The following is an 18442-nucleotide window of genomic DNA, read 5'->3' on the forward strand; positions in this document are numbered from 1 at the left end:
GATCTCCTGCAGCGCGGCTGCGGGCGCTCAGGCGATGCGGTGGCTGTGGCTCTCGAGCTGGGGTTGGAAGCAGAGGGCTCGAGCATCAGCTATTTAAGACGGGCGAAGGTGTGGTGTGCGAGGCATCGGCGGAGGATGGGGCAGTGCGGACTCTTGACGGCGGCGGTAGAGTCCGAATTGGGCACGGCAGGGAAGAAAGGAAAAGAGGCTAACAGCCGGGACCTGCCTATCGGCGACTGCGCGGGAGAGAAGGACCAGTTGCCAGAGGCAGGGAAAGAGGAGGCGTGCTGGCGGGCCGTCCTGTTGGGCCGGCGCAGTGACTTGGGTCAGCGCGAGGGAAGGGAAAGAGTGGGTCTGCGCCGTTGAGTCTCCAGTTGGGCCGCGCAAGAGAGAGGGGGAGAGGGCCGCGCGGACGGAGCCGGAACGGGCCGCGGGAGGGGAAGAGGTCGGGTGGGCCAGATACCGGGTAAGAAAAAAACAAAGAATTCCTTTGCTATTTTGTTTTCAAAACCAAATTCAAATGTGAGCCAAATCAAATTCGAATATGGTTTAAAATACACTTTTAATACAAATAAAAAGGAGAAATTTTGGTATGCTCCCAAAAATAAATTTTACAACTTTAAAAATTCTCTTATTTTCAGATTTTCTTTTCCCCCCTTTTCTTTTACTTCAAAGCCGTTTTTAATTTCATTTGCAAAAGCAATTTCAACTATTTTAAATTTTCAATCATAACCACTCGACCAAATAAATCAAATGCAAGGGCATGTATGCACAAACATGTTGCTAAACCTTATGATAAATTTTAATTTAATGAAAAAAATTATTTTCCTATATTTTGTGAGCACAAAATTCCAAATTAAATCATTTTAGCTCTATTTCCAAAAATTCAAATTTTGGGGTGTTACAAATAAGAATATATTATTCAAACTATTTCACTCATTTTTTCTTGTACTATATGTCGTTATGGGAATACATGTTAAAAAAATAATCTGCCTAATCTTTTCTGGTTCTAAAGTGTCCCATTAGCATTCACACGGCCTAGTCCGATGTCACCTCCTTAGTGGCCATTACATCAGCCCATTCGCCTCCAGGCCATTCCCATGCAGACACCTCCAATGTGGCCCATTTGAATAATGGGCATGGAAAATTTAAAAAAGCACGTACCTTAGCCACTTGAACTCATTAACTAGCAATTAGGCGAAAGTGGTTGTACACTTGTACCAGTAAGATACTGAGTTTTCTTTGTGTGTTCCTACACTTTATTTTATATATATTTAAATTTTAGCAGCTTATGTACCCTTGTGCCCTTGTGCGCTCTAGGACTTTGTTGGCTAGTGAAAGTAGTTGCAGTGTACTCAGTTTGTACCTACGCTCTAGGACTTTGGCTAGTGAAAGCTGTAGAATATGTTTCCATATTTCATTTGTTTGATGACATAAAGACCATTTACATGTAAACAGTTAATGTAATTTCCAACTCAACTTGATTTTTATGTAGTGCTTTCATCAACACCAAGCTGCTGCGCTCTGTCATTCTACCAATAACTGTGTCAGCATGGATATGACAAATGACATCGTGTGGCTCACCATAGCACTTGCTTCCATCACCGTGGTAATCACCAAGGCTAAAAGGAAAACAACTAAGCTTGATCCAAAATGCATTAGGATGCCTCCACCAGCAGTGAAGGGTGTTTCTATCATTAGAATTTTGCATACACTTCTTACGAAAGGTCTGCAACAAATGATCCATGATCAATATAAAAAGTTGGGGAGTGTGTTCACAGTAAGTTTCTTTAGAATGAAGGCAACGTTCTTGATTGGGCCAGAGGTCTCTGCTCATTTTTATCAAGGCACCGATTATGAGATTAGCAATGGTGTTGGCCTCGAGTTTACTGTGCCCATGCTTGGCAAAGAGGTTGGCTATGGCGTGGACAGTGCCACCCGAAATGAGCAGTTTCGTTTCTTCTATGACGTCCTAAAACCATCAAAGTTGAGGAGCCGTTATGGTTCCATACTTCAAGAAGTGGAGGTAAGTAACAATTGACCATGTCTGAAGTTTGATGCCTCATCTTCCATGACACCTTAATCAAACTTTGATGCCTTACATTTATTGTGCCTGAATCAAACCTGGTTAATTATTATTTCTCCTATAATCTGTAGTCTTTCAAACCATCATGAAACTTGGTTTTGTTTTATATTTGAACCATTTATGAAAAGTACACAAGAAACAATTTTGTCTTGAACAAACTTTTGCTGACTATGCTTCTAGTTAACGTGGTGATTGTTCTAATTGGTCGGCACAGATTGCCTCTTATTATTTGCTTTAGATAGTTTGACCAAATCGTGTGAACAAAATTGACATCAATTCCTACATATATGATGATGCACAAATTTTGGCATAGAAACACCATATGAAACTGTTAAGGCTTTATATGTTTGATTTAAAGTATATGGCGAAAGATATCTGTTATCACTGTTGAGGATGTTTGTCAGATTTTCACAAAAGTGGAAAGGAATAAAATGCTCTCTTTCATTCCATTGAAATTCACTCAGAAAAAAATGTTCTAACAATTTGGGAATTTATCATTAGTTGTTTACCATGAATTTGAAGAGTGTATAGCATTCCACCATTTGCTGCATACCTTACTTTAAAAAAATGCTAGGTTCGCTAAAGAGAGTTACAGTAGAGTGTCATCTCACTTCTGTCCACACAATTGTTACATGTTTGCCACCCAATTCACACAGGGCACTAAAATAGTTAACTTGACCATGGTGATGCATTTTCTACAGGACTACTTTGAAAAATGGGGACATCAAGGCATAGTTGACCTAAAGCAAGAATTGAACCAATTACTCATGCTAATCTCTGGGCGATGCTTACTGGGGAACCAGGTTAGGGAGAAGATGCTTGATGAGTTCTTTACTCTGTTCCAAGAACTCACCGATAATGGCATGTGCCTAACCAGCATATTCTTCCCGTACGTCCGAACTCCAGCAACTCGACGACGTGACATAGCACGTGCCAAGCTCTCAGAGATGCTCACTGAAATTGTGAGATCACGCAAGGAATATAGCCATGTTGAGAATGACGTGCTGCAGAACTTTATTGATTTCAAATATAGAGATGGTCGGTCTACAACAGAATCAGAGGTACCTTGCATAATTGCATCAAAGAGACGCTATACGCATCCATCCTCCAGTTGCTATATTTCGTCGCAAGGTACATAAGAACTTCATTGTACAGACAAAGGATGGTATTGGATATGAGATCCATAGCGGGCATACCTTAGTAAGCCCAGTGATATTCAATAACAATTTACCTCACATTTATAAGGACCCGGATGTGTACACTACTACAGAATTTAACTGTAGGGGCGGCTCCAGAGCATCTGTAGGGGTGGCTGCGCCAACCGCCCTTCCCAGGGTGTTCCTACAGAGGGTGCCTCTGTAGGGGCAGTTTCCTGACCGCCCCTGCAGTGCCTCTGTAGGGGCGGCTAGTGTTTTCAACCGCCCCTACAGTGCCCTCTGTAGGGGCGGCTGGTGTTTTCAGCCGCCCCTACAGTGCCCTCTGTAGGGGTGGCTGGTAATATCAGCCGCCCCTGTAGTGAACTTCTGTAAGGGCGGTTATATCACCAGCCGCCCCTGCTGTGTGTATTTATAAGGGCGGTTCAATCAAGAACCGCCCCTACAGTGGATTTTTCAGCAAAAAAAAAAATTCAAATCTGACCATATATATATATATATATATATATATATATATATATATATATATATATATATATATAATTCAAATCAAGTAACAACAATCTTTTCTCAACTCTGACATATATTTAAGCATTTCCAGGAAGTACACCAATTCACACTAAACATTTTGACACTGGTTTCACAAAATCACAGCAAGTAAATACAACTAGAATAATAAAGTTCAAACATTTGCTCTAGCCAATACTGAAAATTCAGTACATTTGATGCAGTCACAACTACACATGCAGATATTGCTACTGCTAAGAAATCTCCATGGAGACAAATAATTGTTAAGAACAATCATGCAAGGACAGCTACAGGGAAAACCAATTTCAACAGAGATAGATTCATTACATATGAAAGCCCTCACCTTGAGGATTTGTACTTAACATTGTCAAATATTTTGGATACAAACTTTCCTACAAATCAACATGTCTGATGTCTGCTGTTGGGCCATGGAATAGTGAGACATGAGAATTACGTATAGTATTTAATTATTGGATAAAGAACAATAATTAGCAAACATAGAAGTTCCTAGTAGTGAAAACATATATACACCTGTAGCTATAAATTAAAATATGCTGACAAATGAAAAGATATAGATTGTTTGCCCCCTGAAAATGATTCATGTTCAGAACAGATAATAAGAGTTTGAAATCTAAAGTTTTGTGGCATTCTGTAATAGAAGGAATCACTAGGAATCACTTTTGTTTACACTAGTGCATGTCTGGTCAAAATATCTATACTTGGGCTATTGAGATCTGAACCAAAGCATACAGTACTACTACACATGCTTTCAGAAAAGTATACTACGCCGGATTTCAGTTTTCAGCGATGGAATGTACTTCCTGTAATGACAGATAATAATCAGCACCCAAAGCAAATAGCTGCTGGTCCTTACCTTGCCATATGGCGAGACTAGCTACTAAAGTGTCGCGATCTTGTCCCCCTAGCTTGTGGCTCCTCATACATGGTGCCTAACATAAAGTAAAACCAGAAAAAAAATCAGAATCAGAAAAGGAAAACAAAAAGACAAGCCTCCTGAAATGTTTAGCAGTATTGACTAATAATTGTTCCATAGGCACTGTGGATATGGTGCAAAGCACTGAACTCATCACAGAGTCCATAGGCATTGTGGACAGATATTCACATGTAGTGACATTATCTGACAAAGAAGTGCAAAGTAGCAGTGCATGAATAGTGGCGAATCGGCAAAATAAAACAAAAGGATTTGCTCTGAAACATAGGTGTACCCTAGCTGTAGTAGCACCTTTCTCTTATCAGTGTCCCAATGTATGGTAGGGCTACATGATGTTCAGTAAAAGAAAAGGAATTTTACTTTCCTTGCAGCAGCAGTGTACTTCAAAAATAGAAGAATCCTATCCAAACTAATGAGTCCAAATTAAAGGCACTCTGTAAATTTTGGCATACTTCATAAGATGGACTAATATAACTTGAGAATCAGATAATTGAGACCCCAATATGATGTAATGATGAATTATTTCCTGATGACATATTTTCCGGCATAACTGGAAACGGAAGCATCAATAAAGGCAGCAACAGCGCCACTACAATCTCATCTCGTCTGGGATAGAATCTAATTTTCATCATACTGAATTCCACTTACTGGTATTAAGCAAGTGAACACAATCGAGCAAAGTATCCTAAACTCATAATTTGTATCATCAATATAGGAAGGTTCTCATAACTGTGAACCCAATGTAAGACAACTCGTGTAGGAAGACGTTGGCAGAAGGTAAGAAGTCATGGTGGATGATATAGTGCACACCCTATCAGAATTATGTGGGATGCACTCAAGCTAACACCAACAGGAATCACATGAACTGAGCAACAACTTTTATTAACAGTAAGCAAAATTATGGCAGTACATTGAATCTGTAATGCACCTAGATAATTTACCTTGGCAAGTTGCAACGCTATTAGATGATCATACACCTCTGAAAATGAAGCAAAACTGTAAGCATTACGATAAAGTTAATTTGTTTAAGAACGTGTAAAACTGAATCCTGTGATCCTTGTTGGAGGACATGTACATAGACACACCATATGCAATCAATGAAGAGAACTAATTTGACTGTGATATATGTGCATCTTTTAACCTTAAAAGTAACATATTCATCGAAACATGTTTGGCTGTGGCAAAGTGGAAACAAATATTATGGAATAGATCAAAGAAGCAAAACCGAAAAGCCTAACACTGTTTTTTTTACAACCGTGGTAGCAGCTTGCACACACGCATCATCTCCCTTTTGTGTTCTTCATCAGGAAATGAGCACGTATAATTTAATGAAAGCGATAGGAAAATCTGAAGAAGAATGTACAACATGAGGGGAACTGTAGACCATAACTCCATCTAAGGTAAACAATACCTGCATCTGGTCGCATCGGAGGCATCGCGCGCGCCGACGCCCGGGCTGCGCCGTTAGAGGTTGACCCGGCCTTCATCGCGCGCGCCGACGCCCGGGCTGCGCCGTTAGGGTTTGCCCGCGTCGGGCCTCCCGTGCTGGCGCGGCACAACATCGGGCCGCTGGAGCCGGGAAGAGGGAGCGGTGGAGCGAACCTGCTGGGAGAGGCGAAGCACGTTGGCAAGTCGAGGCGGGCGTAGAGGGCGGAGCAGCGGCATCCCGGTGTCGTGGCGACCAGCGCCGGCGCCACAGCAACCCGGGAGGGAGGGGAGGGGTGCGGCGGCGCTGCTGCGGGGCGGTGCGGCCACGGCGTGCGCCGGCCGGATTCGGAGCAGCGGCGGGGTTTCTTGGTGGCGTCGCCGCGGTGAGGCAGGATTTTTTTTTCTCATGCTGCGTTGTCGTGGCGTCTCTACTTCTTTAGGTGCGGCGGCAATGTGGGGGAGGGGCTGCCGCGGTGGCCAGCGTGGAGCAGGCGTGGCGGGCATCAGATGCCTGGAGGGACGATCGGACGGTAAGGGGAGGTGCACTGTGGATGAATAGGAATCTGGGTGTGCAAAATGGGAGATAAATAGTGCGCAGTCACCAGGATTAAAGGTCGGTCTTTATATAATAATAATATAATAATATCATACTATACAAATAAATATTATTATTATTATTATTATTTATTATTTATAGATTAATTAATTAATTATATATATGCTTTAACTACTGACGTGAAGTTCTGAGAGTGTATGCAGATTAACTTTTTTTATCCAAATGTATTTATTGCAGTGCTTGTCCTGCATAAGTTTAACTGAACACGCCCTGATATAATGATATATACATAGTTCTTGACAACTGCTACTGGTGGATGGTTGCTCTCGGTTGGCTTCTGGCCGGTTGCCCATGCTGGCCATCAGATATTGCCTTCCCGGTTGGTTGCTGAATAGTACATCTAGGAGGTTACAGGCGGTGTTCATGGTTTCAAATCTAAGAAAAACACAAGCAGCACTTCTCAATCCAGAACAGACTTGAGAGAAAGTAGGTAGCACCACAATCACAAAAGTTCTCGGTATGTAGGTATGAGGAACGGGTTCGAACCAAAATTTGAGACCCAAAATAATTTCAACATAAAAAGTGATGAATACCAAAGTTGTTCAACTCATTAATATCTACAACTTTTATTTTAGTCATCTTATCATTTGACAAAATTTGAACCTTTCAAATTTAAAATTTTGAAAAACGACAAGTTCGAACCAAAATTTGAGACCCAAATTGATTTCAACACAAAAAGTGATGAATACCACAGTTGTTGAACTCATGAATATCTACAACTTTTATTTTGGTCATTTCTTCATTTGACAAATTCTTAGCACACATTGTTCACTAATCTTACACATGTCTCATATAGTTTATAAAACCTTATGAGAGATGTGTCATATCTGTGAACAATGTCATTACCACTTTGTCATATGAAGAAATGACCAATACAAAAGTTGTAGATCTTGATGAGTTATTCAACTTTGGTATTTATCACTTTTTCAGCTGAAATCATTTGGGGTACCAAAATCTTGTCTGAAGTTGCATTTTTTTGAAATTCAAAATTTAAATTGCTCAAACTTTTCATATGTATATATCGACAAAACCAACAAAATAAATTGATAGAGAATGATTTTAGAAAATTTTAGGAAAAAAATCATCAGATTTGGAGTTAGCATGAGGAAGAAAAACTAGTTACAAAGTTCACCCACAGATTAAAAAAAGAAATCACACTGTTCACTATGATCATGTAAGGATCATCTAGAACAGTGTGATTTCTCTTTTTAATCTGTGGGTAAACTTTGTAACTAGTTGTTCTGCCTCATACTAACTCCAAATGTGATGGTTTTTTTCCTAAAAATTTATAAAATCATGCTTCAGCATTTAAGTTTGATCAAACTTGGATGTGACAATGTTTTACACATTTTAAAATTTGAAATTTGAAATTTGACAAGTTCAAACCAAATTTTAAAACCCTAAATGATTTCAGATGTAAAAGTGATGAATACAAAAGTTGTTCAACTCATCAAGATCTTAAACTTTTATTTTGGTTATCTTGTCATTTAACTAAATTTGAATCTTTCAAATTTTAAAATTTGAAAAAAGATAAATGGGCACTGCAGGGGCGGCTGGTGATTGAGCCGCCCCTACAGATCAACCCCAACTGTAGGGGCGGCTCAGGTTACCAGCCGCCCCTACAGTGCCATCTGTAGGGGCGGCTGGGCTACTGGGGCCCGAGGATGCCCACTGTAGGGGCGCCCCCAACCCCAGCCACCCCTACAGTAAAAATGCCCCCGTTTCTAGTGTAAGAATCCGGCGTAGTGGTATGACCCAGACCGGTTTGGTCCTAGAAGAGAAGAAGACAGAGTTGGTGGTAAGTTTGCTTAGACATCATTTAGTGGTGGAAGGCATGCTTGCAAAGGCGAGTCATTTGCTTATTTGCAAATTAAGGTGATATGGAGCTATTTGCTAAGAAACTTTGAGCTAAAATTGGAATCTCCTTTTCCTGAGCCTGATTGGACCAAGCTAGTCGCGGAGCCTAAAGGAAGAGTAATGGTGAGTTACAAGAAGCGGCTGCTAGCTACCACCTAGGTTGTGAATGCCTAGCTACTTATGTGGATCCAATAACTAAATATGCTTGTGTGTGTAATATGTATGCACGTATCATGTTCATGACACATGTTGTATGGACTGATGTTGCCATTATCAAATACAGCGGGTACCATGCATGGGAGCTTAAAACGGAAATTGGAAATGATATATCTCTCTCAAGAAAAGGAAGAACTTGGAATGGCAAATGCAAAAAGAACATTATGTTAATACCAGCATTATGTGTAATAAATCATCTGTTTGATCACTAGAACGTACTTCTATATACAAATCCAATGCAACCAACCTCTTTTTTAGCACACGTTTTCATATTGTTAGACTACTTGTTAGTCAAAGACTACAATGTGAATCTTTGAGTGCTTGTGGGCCTTATATTTTGGGACTGATGGTGTAAGTGTGCAATAAATTTCTTTAATTTTACTAAAATTTTTATTATATAATTGTCATTGTATAGTTTCCATATAATACCATTTGCACATATGATTCTCTAAGTCTTAATGAACACTCGGAAGTGCTAGTGCCCGGACGTCCAGATGGACGCCCGTGCCTGCTTCGTGTCGCATGCCCCGCCTGCTTGGATTCGCACGTTCTGTTTCGCGTGCGCACGCGGGAATCCACGCACCCCGCCCACGGATGCACGTTGCGTGACTCCGGCCGTCCCATCCAAGAGTATACACTTGAAACATGAAACACTTGCTGTAACATATGTTTGAAACAGATGAGATATTTGTAACATACACATGCAACATATGTTTAAACATATGCAACATTCAGATAAAACGCTTGCAACATACGTCTGAAACAGATGAAACATTTTAAACGGATGCTGGCAACTTACGTATATAGTCATTGCAACATATGCAACATCATGATCTACTTTTGCAACATCCATATGAAACACTTGCAACGTACCTCTGAAATATCTGAAACAATTGAAAACATACGTTTGCAACATGTGCTTTCAGTGCAACATCTCCTTGCTGAGGTCGCGCGTTGCGGCAGCAACGACCTTCCTGGTGGGGAACTACAACAGCGGCAGCACCTCGGCACAACGGGGGATGGGGCGAGCGGTGGGCACAGCAGGGGATGGAATCGGTAATATCCGCAAGGTCACTGTGCCCATGATTGGCAAATAAGTTGGCTATGCCATTGACACCACCACCAAAAATGAGCAAGGTCATTTCTACTATGACGAACTAAAACCACATTGATTATAATGCGTTTCACTATATTGTTTTTTGCATGTCACCGACCTACAGTGCGCGATGCAGTCTCCTGGAAGCGTGCTTTGTGGCTACTTTGTATGTCAATTTATGAGAACCAACAGGTGGTACTACACTAACCTTGAAGACATAAGTCGATTTGTCGAACCATATCATATACATATGTTCATTAATATGAATCTAGCTAATTTTGCTCCTTCTGTTTCGTAAAGCATACGGCATTTTCGCCTCCCGTGCAATTAACCTAAAGGATATTGAAGTTTAAGATGATTTCTACAAGTTCTTGATGCGGGAGGTTCTCTACGAGAGGGGCTTATTCTTTGATCGTTATACAGAATATGTCACACATCCCAAGTTTGAGGCTCTTCGTGCTGCAGAACAACCCTTCAAATCATTGTTGTGATGAAGCACAATGTTATTTACTAGCATGTAATGTAAATTATAGTATGCTACAAATACTTTGTGAATCAAGTTTGTATTATTTAACTAGTCCACTAGTATATATGAAGTTTATTTGAATCAATTGCAATAGGCTCTGAAATTTGGTGGGAAATGGGCGATTTCAAATATGGTGGAAAATTTTAAAAATTTAAATCTGATTTTTAGGGTGGTTCAGATTGAGCAGGATCACACATATAAATCTATTTTTAGGGGCGGTTTCAATAAGTAACAACCCTAGAAAATGTGTTTTTAGAAGTGGTTTGCATTGCCATAGCCATCCTTGAAAAAACAGTTTCAAGGACAGTTGCAGCCACTTTACAGGGGCGGTTCATTTATTGAAACCGCCCCTGAAAATAGTTTTTTGGGGGCGGTTCTCCTATTGCAACCACCCCTAAAAATACCATTTCCAGGGGCCAATGCTACAAACGCCCTATCTTTACAATCGATGGGATAGTAGTGGTTTTCTAAACTGGCTCTGAAGACCATTTTTGACCGCTTGTAAAAATCTTTTTTGTACTAGTGCATGTTGGTTCCATGCTTCAAGAAGTGGAGGTAAGTAACAACTTCCTTGCAAAAATAAGTAACAACTAACCAAGTCTAAACCTTGATGCCTAAATCAAATAAGATATGGTTTTGTGAGGCATAACCTGATTGGATATTATTTCTCCTAGAATATGTAGTCTTCCAAACCAGCATGAAACTTGGTGTCTGTTGTTCTGAGCCATTTATGAAAACTCCAAAAAAAAAGATTTTGGGTCCAGATAAATTTGATTGACTATCATTCCAGTTAATGTGGTGATCCTTCTAATTGGTTGGCACAAATTACCTATTATTGTTCACTTTAACTAGTTTTGTCAAATCGTGTCAAAAAAAACCCACATCCGTTCCTACACATATTATGCACATAAGAACAAAATTGGATATGTTAAGAATAAAAGAAGCATAAAAATGTGAGATTGTTTGGTCTGAGTATATGGTATAAGATGCAGTCAGATTTGACAACATTTGACATGGATTTAGTTAGTTTACTGTGAACCTGCACAATGTATAAGAGTTTTCCACCATTTTCTACATACCATGTTTTCTCACAAATGCTAGGTCCACTATTGGGAGTGACATTAGAGTCTCACCTCACTCCTGTTCACAGAGCTGTTACATATGTGCTACCCAGTTTCACATGACAGTCAAGTAGTTAATTTACATCATGGCCATCATCTTCAACAGGACTACTTTGCAAAATGGGGACAACAAGGCATGATCCATTTGAAACAAGAGCTCGAAAAGTTACTCATGCTAATCTCTGGGCGCTGGGGAAGGATGTTATGCAGAACATGTTTGATGAGTTCATTACTCTGTTTCATGAACTCACTGATAATGACATGTGCCTGTAGAGAGAATGAATATGGCCAACAACTGTTGTATTGCATCTCAATGTTGCTTATATACACTTACAGCCGAGTGCACAAGGAGCGCATGAGTATAGGTCGTGGGCGACGCCGTGGTCACCGCGACAGACCGCTAACTGCCTAGACTAGACCGACTGGTTCTCAACACCCCCCCGCAGTCTGATGCTTCGTCAGCCACTTGTGTTCATCAGGACGACGCACAGACTGGATCTGAAGGCTTCAAACGTCGAGGTAGGCGGCCCTTCGGTCATGACATCGGCGTATTGTTCCCCAGTTGACACATGAAGAACACAGAGGTCACCCACTTGAACGCGTTCGCGGACAAAGTGAATGTCTAACTCAATATGCTTCGTTCTCTTGTGATGCACTGGATTGGCGGACATGTAGACCGCAGAGACATTGTCGCAGTATGCCACCGTGGCCTTGTTGACGCCATAGTGCAGCTCGCCGAGGAGTTGGTGCAGCCATATGCATTCGGCGGCTGTGTTGGCCACAGCCCTGTACTCCGCCTCCGCACTCGATCTCGAGACAATAGGTTGTCTCTTGGATGACCACGAGACCAGCACATCACCAAGAAACACGCAGAAGACTGATGTCGATTGCCGATCGCCGTGTGTCGGGGCAGCCGGTCCAGTCCGCGTCAGAGTACGCGGTCACCGTGAGCTCCGGTGAGGCGCGCAGATAGAGCCCCATGGTGGATGTGCCGTGAACATAGGGCAGGATCCTCTTGAGCAGCGCCATGTGAGGGCCACAGGGAGCATGCATGTGGAGGCAGGCTTGTTGTACCGCGAAGGCGAGGTCGGGGCGCGTGATGGTGAAGTACTGGAGCGCCCCGGCCAGACTGCAGTAAGCTTTGGCGTTGTCGACTGGATCGCCATCGTCGGCGAGAAGCTTCCCTTTGGTGTCGATTGGAGTTGGTGCCGGCTTGCAATTCGCCATGCGCATTCAAGAATGTCCTTAGCGTACCGCTGTTGGGACAAGTAGAAGCCATCGCGGCTGCGCTGGACGTCGATGCTGAGGAAGAATCGGAGCTCGCCAAGGTCCTTCACGGCAAACTCAGTGCACAGGCGGTCGACGACCTGCTGAAGCAGAGCTGTATTGGAGCCGGTGAGCACCATATATCGACGTACAGAAGGAGGTAGATGACGTCACGTCCACGTCGAAGCACGAACAAGGACGAGTCGGAGCGGGTAGGAGTGAAGCCGATGCTAACCACGAACGTGGTGAAACGAGTAAACCACGCCCGCGGTGCTTGACGCAGCCCATACAACGACTTGTCGAGGAGGCAGACGGCGTTTGGGCGCTCTGCATCGACAAACCCGGTGGGCTGTTGACATAGAACGCGCTCTTGGAGATGCCCATGGAGGAAGGCGTTGGAGACATCCAGCTGGTGCGTAGCCCATTGCTTTGAGGCGGCGATGGTGATCACTGTACGGATCATCGCTGGCTTGACGATAGGCGTGAACGTCTCGCCCGAAATCGACTCCGGCACGCTGCGTGAAACCACGCACCACCCAACAGGCTTTGTAGCAGTCCAGGGAGCCATCCGGATGCAGCTTGTGCTTGAAGACCCATTTTCCTGAGATCACATGAGCACCGGCAGGCCGATCAACCAGGCGCCAAGTGCGATTGGCCTGGAGAGCACGGAACTCCTGTTCCATGGTGCTATGCCAGTTCGGATCACGAAGTGCAGTGCGCACCGAGGAGGGTAGGGGGGAAATTGTAGCGTCGGCTGGCGAAGGGGTTGCCTGAGCTGTGGTTAGTGAATACAGGGGATTGGGGTTGACAATGCCAGCCCGAGAGCGGGTTACCAAAAGGTGTGTAGGTGCTTGTGGGTGCGGCTCTGGAGGTGCAGATAACACGCCATGGCCGGGTGAGGCAGACGCTTGGACAGATGGAGCAGCAGTGGGGTTACCAGGTGGAGGCTAGATGGGGAGCTGAGATGAGACCATTGCGGCAGGCGCAAACACTCGTGCCGTGGCGCTGGGTTGAGCTGGAGCGGCTGGAACGGCCGGAGCAGCCGGTGGTGGGGGCTGAAAGAGAACTGTGTCTGTTGCCGGATGGTGAACAGTAACCCGAGATGGGGATGGTTCAGGCAAGACAGACCAAAAGGGAAAGGTGTGCTCGTCAAAAGTGACATGGCGAGAGGTGATCACTCGACGCGAGGCAAGATCGAAGTACCGATAGCCTCGATGATCACTGGGATAACCCAAGAAAATGCAGGCTGTAGATCGAGCCGCGGGTTTGTGCGGGGCAGTAGCTGCTTGGTTTGGGAAACAAAGACAGCCGAAAACCCTGAGATGATCAAGAGTAGGAGGGGCACCGAGCAGCCTTTGGAATGGAGTTCGGGCACCAATGGCCTTGCATGGGTGACGATTGAGGAGGTATGTAGCTGTAGATAATGCCTCCGTCCAGAATGAAGACTGCATTCCAGCATGCAAAAGAAGGCTGCGAACGCAGTCATTCAGAGTGCGAAGGACGTGCTTGGCAGTGCCATTCTGAGGAGAGGTACATGGGCAGGAAAGGCGAAGGGCAATGCCGTGAGTAGCGAGGTGGGTGCGTAGAGCTTGATTGTCAAACTCCTTGCCATTGTCGGACTGAAATGAAATGAGGGGCAATTGGAACTGCGTGCTGACATAAGCGTGAAAGGTTAACAGACAAGTGAAAACGTCAGACTTGGAACGCAGCGGGAATGTCCAAACGTAATGAGTTAAGTCATCAATCAACACAAGATAATACTTGAACCCAGAACAACTAGAAACGGGTGATGTCCAAACATCAGCATGGATAATTTGAAAAGGTACATAACTGACGAAGTAAAAGGAAGTCGAACATGTTTACTAGACTGACAAGATGAACAGACATGTGAGGAAGACTTTGTACAGCTAAACTCAAGATGGTCCAAGGCTTGATGAAGAAGGCGACGCCCAGGATGTCCTAGCCGCAGATGCCAGAGATCGGCAGAAGGAGCCGTGGCGACAAGAGTTGCTGGCGAGGCTGCCAACGAGGACGACGTCAGTGGGTACAGATCACCGCCACTGTTACATCGGAGGATCACCGTGCGGGTAGGAAGGTCCTTGATTGAAAAACCAAAAGGATCAAACTCAACCGAAACATTGTTGTCACCGGTAAGTGAGCGAATAGAAATAAGATTCTTCACGAGAGATGGAGAAACAAGAATGTTGTTGAGACGAGAGGAGAGTGATCTGTAGCAAGGGTCGTGACTGCTCGGTGTGTCACCGGCATTGTAGCACCATTGCCGACAGTGATGGAAGTAGGTCGAGACAAGGGAATGGGATGGGAAAAGCTACCGGCGTTGGAAGACATGTGGGAGCTGGCGCCGATGTCGAGGAACCACTCTGATGCTTGCGGCCCAGAGGGTGGAACGCCGGAGTTCATGAGGGTGGCGAGAAGAGCTTGGTGGTTCCACACGTCCGGTTGAATGGATGGGGTGACGCCGTGGATGAGCCGCATTGGAGGCACGGCACCGGCGAAGTACGCCTGCTGAGGCTGTGTGCCGGGACGCGGACCCAGAACGCCGGCGCCCGGGACGCGGAACGGCATGGGCCAGGCTTGGACCATGACTGTCCATGGGTTTAGCCCGGGAGCCCACGATCCGCCCGGTGGCCGAGCTGCAGGATTGGAGGTGGAACCACCCGGTTGACCGCGTCCACGGCCTTTCTTCTTGGGAGCATGATCGGATCGTGGAGCGGTTGCTAGGGGAGCGGGTTCGGCGGCCGAGCTGGTACCGCCTTCGCCAGGTGGAGTCAAGGTGGAACAGCCGCCGGCGGTGGCGAGGAGGGCCTGATTGTGCGCCGCCTTCGCCTGCTCCTTGTCGTACTGCTCCTCCAGCAGCAGATAGGACCGCGCCGAGAGGAATGTGTGCGGCGGGTTCTTGGCGGTGATCACGGGGACGGTGTGCCGGTACTTGGAGCTGAGGCCGCGAAGCATGTTGATGAGTACTTGGGAGGTCTCGCGAACTAGCTGGCTGATGTCGTGCAGTGCATCGGCCAGCTGCTTGAGCTTGCTAGTGTAAGCCGTGATATCCATGTCGCCCTGGACGATGCTCCTGAACTCCGCCTCCAAGTACACCGCGCGGTGAAGCTCATTGTCCCTGAACTGGTCATGGACGGCGTGCTAGATGGAGTAGGCCGTGGCTTTGGGGACGCGAACAATGGTGCGGACGTCCTTGGACATCGAGTTGTAGAGCCAACTCAGGATGCACTGATCCTTCATGACCCAGTCCCGATCATGGTGATTGTCAGCGGTTGGCCGGGAGGAGAGGTGGGCGTCGAGGCTGAACTTGCTGATGAAAGCGTCGAAGAAGCAGTGCCACTCGGTGTAGTTCGACTCGGCGAGATCGAGTTCGACAGGAACATGTGCCTTGATGTTCACTGTCTGCAAGACGGCCGCCGGCGGTGCGGCCATGGCGGGTGCGTCGAAGGAGGCGTCGAAGTCGATGGAGGATCCGGAGGAGTTGGAGGCTGCATCGGACTGCTGGAACTCAAAGAGAGGGTTGGCGTTGGTGTCCATGGCGCCAGAGAGAAAGGGCAGCGGAGAGGAAGGAGAGCAGCGATGGGTGGACGGTGTTCGTCGGAGACGAACGGCGGTTGCGGAAGAGAGGCGAGCAGGATCAAGCCGCGTCTACTAATACCATGTAGAGAGAATGAATATGGCCAACAACTGTTGTATTGCATCTCAATGTTGCTTATATACACATTACAGCCGAGTGCATAAGGAGCGCACGAGTATAGGTCGTGGGCGACGCCGTCGTCACCGCGACAGACCGCTAACTTCCTAGACTAGACCGACTGGTTCTCAACAGCGCCTAACCAGCGTTTTTTCCCGTATGCTCCAACCATGGTAAACCGACGACACGACAGAGCATATGTCAAACTCTTTGAGATGTTCAACGGGATTGTGAGATCACGCAAGAGCTATAACCAGGTGGAGAATGATGGGTTGCAGAAGTTGATAGAATCCAAATACCGAGATGGCCGATCTACAACGGAAGGAGAGGTCATTGGAATGATCATGTCCTTGCTCTTAGCAGGAAAGCACATAAGCACAACCACTAGTATCACTACGGGAAACACGTGATTTGCCGAATGCAAAAATCTTTGCCGAGTGCCAAATTTCGGGCACTCGCCAAAGACCTGCTTTGCCGAGCGCCGCACTCGGCAAAATATGCACTCGGCAAAGAGGCCTTTGCCAAGTGCCTGGCACTCGGCAAAGACCTACACTCAGCAAAGGCTGTCTTTGCCGAGTGTCTGGCACTCGGCAAAGGCAGACACTCGACAAAGATTGGTAGGGGCCTAACGGCATCCAGCGGCGTCCTCTTTGCCGAGTGCCCCCCGTTTGGCACTCGGCAAATTTTTTTTTTTGGTTTTTTGCCACCAATTTTTTTTGGAAGCTTTAGTACACTACCACAAACAACATGTTTAAATTTGGGACATTTTCATTGCCTTTTGGCATATTTCTATAGTTTATTTTGTGTTGTTGAATTTTTCCAGAAAATGTAAGTTTGAACGGCAGGTGCATCGAATAATGGATTACATTCGTTCAAAAAATGTTATCCTTGTTTCTTAGTGTAAATTTAGGCTAAATTCGGGAACTGTCTCGAAATTTCGATCAACGTGCTCACAGGGCAACGCCGCCAACTTGCGTGGGAGTGGTTTTTTAATTGTATAAAATGGGAACGAATTCCGAAAATCATGAAACTTGTCGAGTTATCGCCGTATCGTATGCGTATGCCGTGGAAAAAAATTGAAAAAGTTTCGAGCACGTTGTCACGTACGATGCTCACAAACCAGGACATCTCTACATGACATGTCCTGGTTTGTGAGCATCGTACGTGACAACGTGCTCGAAACTTTTTCAAATTTTTTCCATGGCATACGCATACGATATGGCGACAACTCGACAAGTTTCATGATTTTCGGAATTCGTTCGCATTTTATACAATTAAAAAACCACTCCCACGCAGTCATGTGGAGATGTCCTGGTTTGTGAGCATCGTACGTGACAACGTGCTCGAAACTTTTTCAATTTTTTTCCACGGCATACGCATACGATACGGCGACAACTCAACAAGTTTCATGATTTTCGGAATTTGTTCGCATTTTATACAATTAAAAAACCACTCCCACGTAAGTTGGCGGCGTTGCCCCGTGAGCACGTTGATCGAAATTTCGAGACAGTTCCTGGATTTAGCCTAAATTTACACTAAGAAACAAGGATAACATTTTTTGAATGAATGTAATCCATTATTCGATGCACCTGCAGTACAAACTTACATTTTCTGGAAAAATTCAACAAAACAAAATAAACTATAGAAATATGCTAAAAGGCAATGAAAATGTCCCAAATTTAAACATGTTGTTTGTGGTAGTGTACTAAAGCTTCAAAAAAAATTGGTGGCAAAAAATCAAAAAAAAATTATTTTGCCGAGTGCCTAGGGTTGGCACTCGGCAAAGTAATAACTTTGCCGAGTGCCGCCCAGCTGGCACTCGGCAAAGAGCTGCTGATTTTTTTTAAAACTTCGCCGAGTGCCAGATCACGACACTCGGCGAAG

The 18442-nt window shown here is 44.9% G+C and overlaps 2 protein-coding genes and 1 pseudogene across 2 annotated transcripts; 1 reads left to right on the forward strand and 2 right to left on the reverse strand.

Annotated features, from left to right (window-relative positions):
* Nucleotides 1-1516: 1516 nt before the first annotated feature.
* On the forward strand, nt 1517-8780 carry LOC136489209 (sterol 14-demethylase-like; annotated as a pseudogene).
* A 3655-nt stretch (nt 8781-12435) lies between these two features.
* LOC136489210 (uncharacterized mitochondrial protein AtMg00810-like) lies at nt 12436-12807 on the reverse strand. Its single transcript, XM_066485914.1, has one exon. The coding sequence runs from the start codon at nt 12805-12807 to the stop codon at nt 12436-12438; it is 372 nt and encodes a 123-aa protein (XP_066342011.1).
* A 2217-nt stretch (nt 12808-15024) lies between these two features.
* LOC136489211 (uncharacterized) lies at nt 15025-15918 on the reverse strand. Its single transcript, XM_066485915.1, has one exon. It carries the CDS (start codon nt 15916-15918, stop codon nt 15025-15027), a length of 894 nt encoding a protein of 297 aa, XP_066342012.1.
* Nucleotides 15919-18442: the final 2524 nt, after the last annotated feature.

The sequence above is a fragment of the Miscanthus floridulus genome, chromosome 10 (assembly GCF_019320115.1).
Source record: "Miscanthus floridulus cultivar M001 chromosome 10, ASM1932011v1, whole genome shotgun sequence".
Taxonomy (NCBI): Eukaryota; Viridiplantae; Streptophyta; class Magnoliopsida; order Poales; family Poaceae; genus Miscanthus; species Miscanthus floridulus.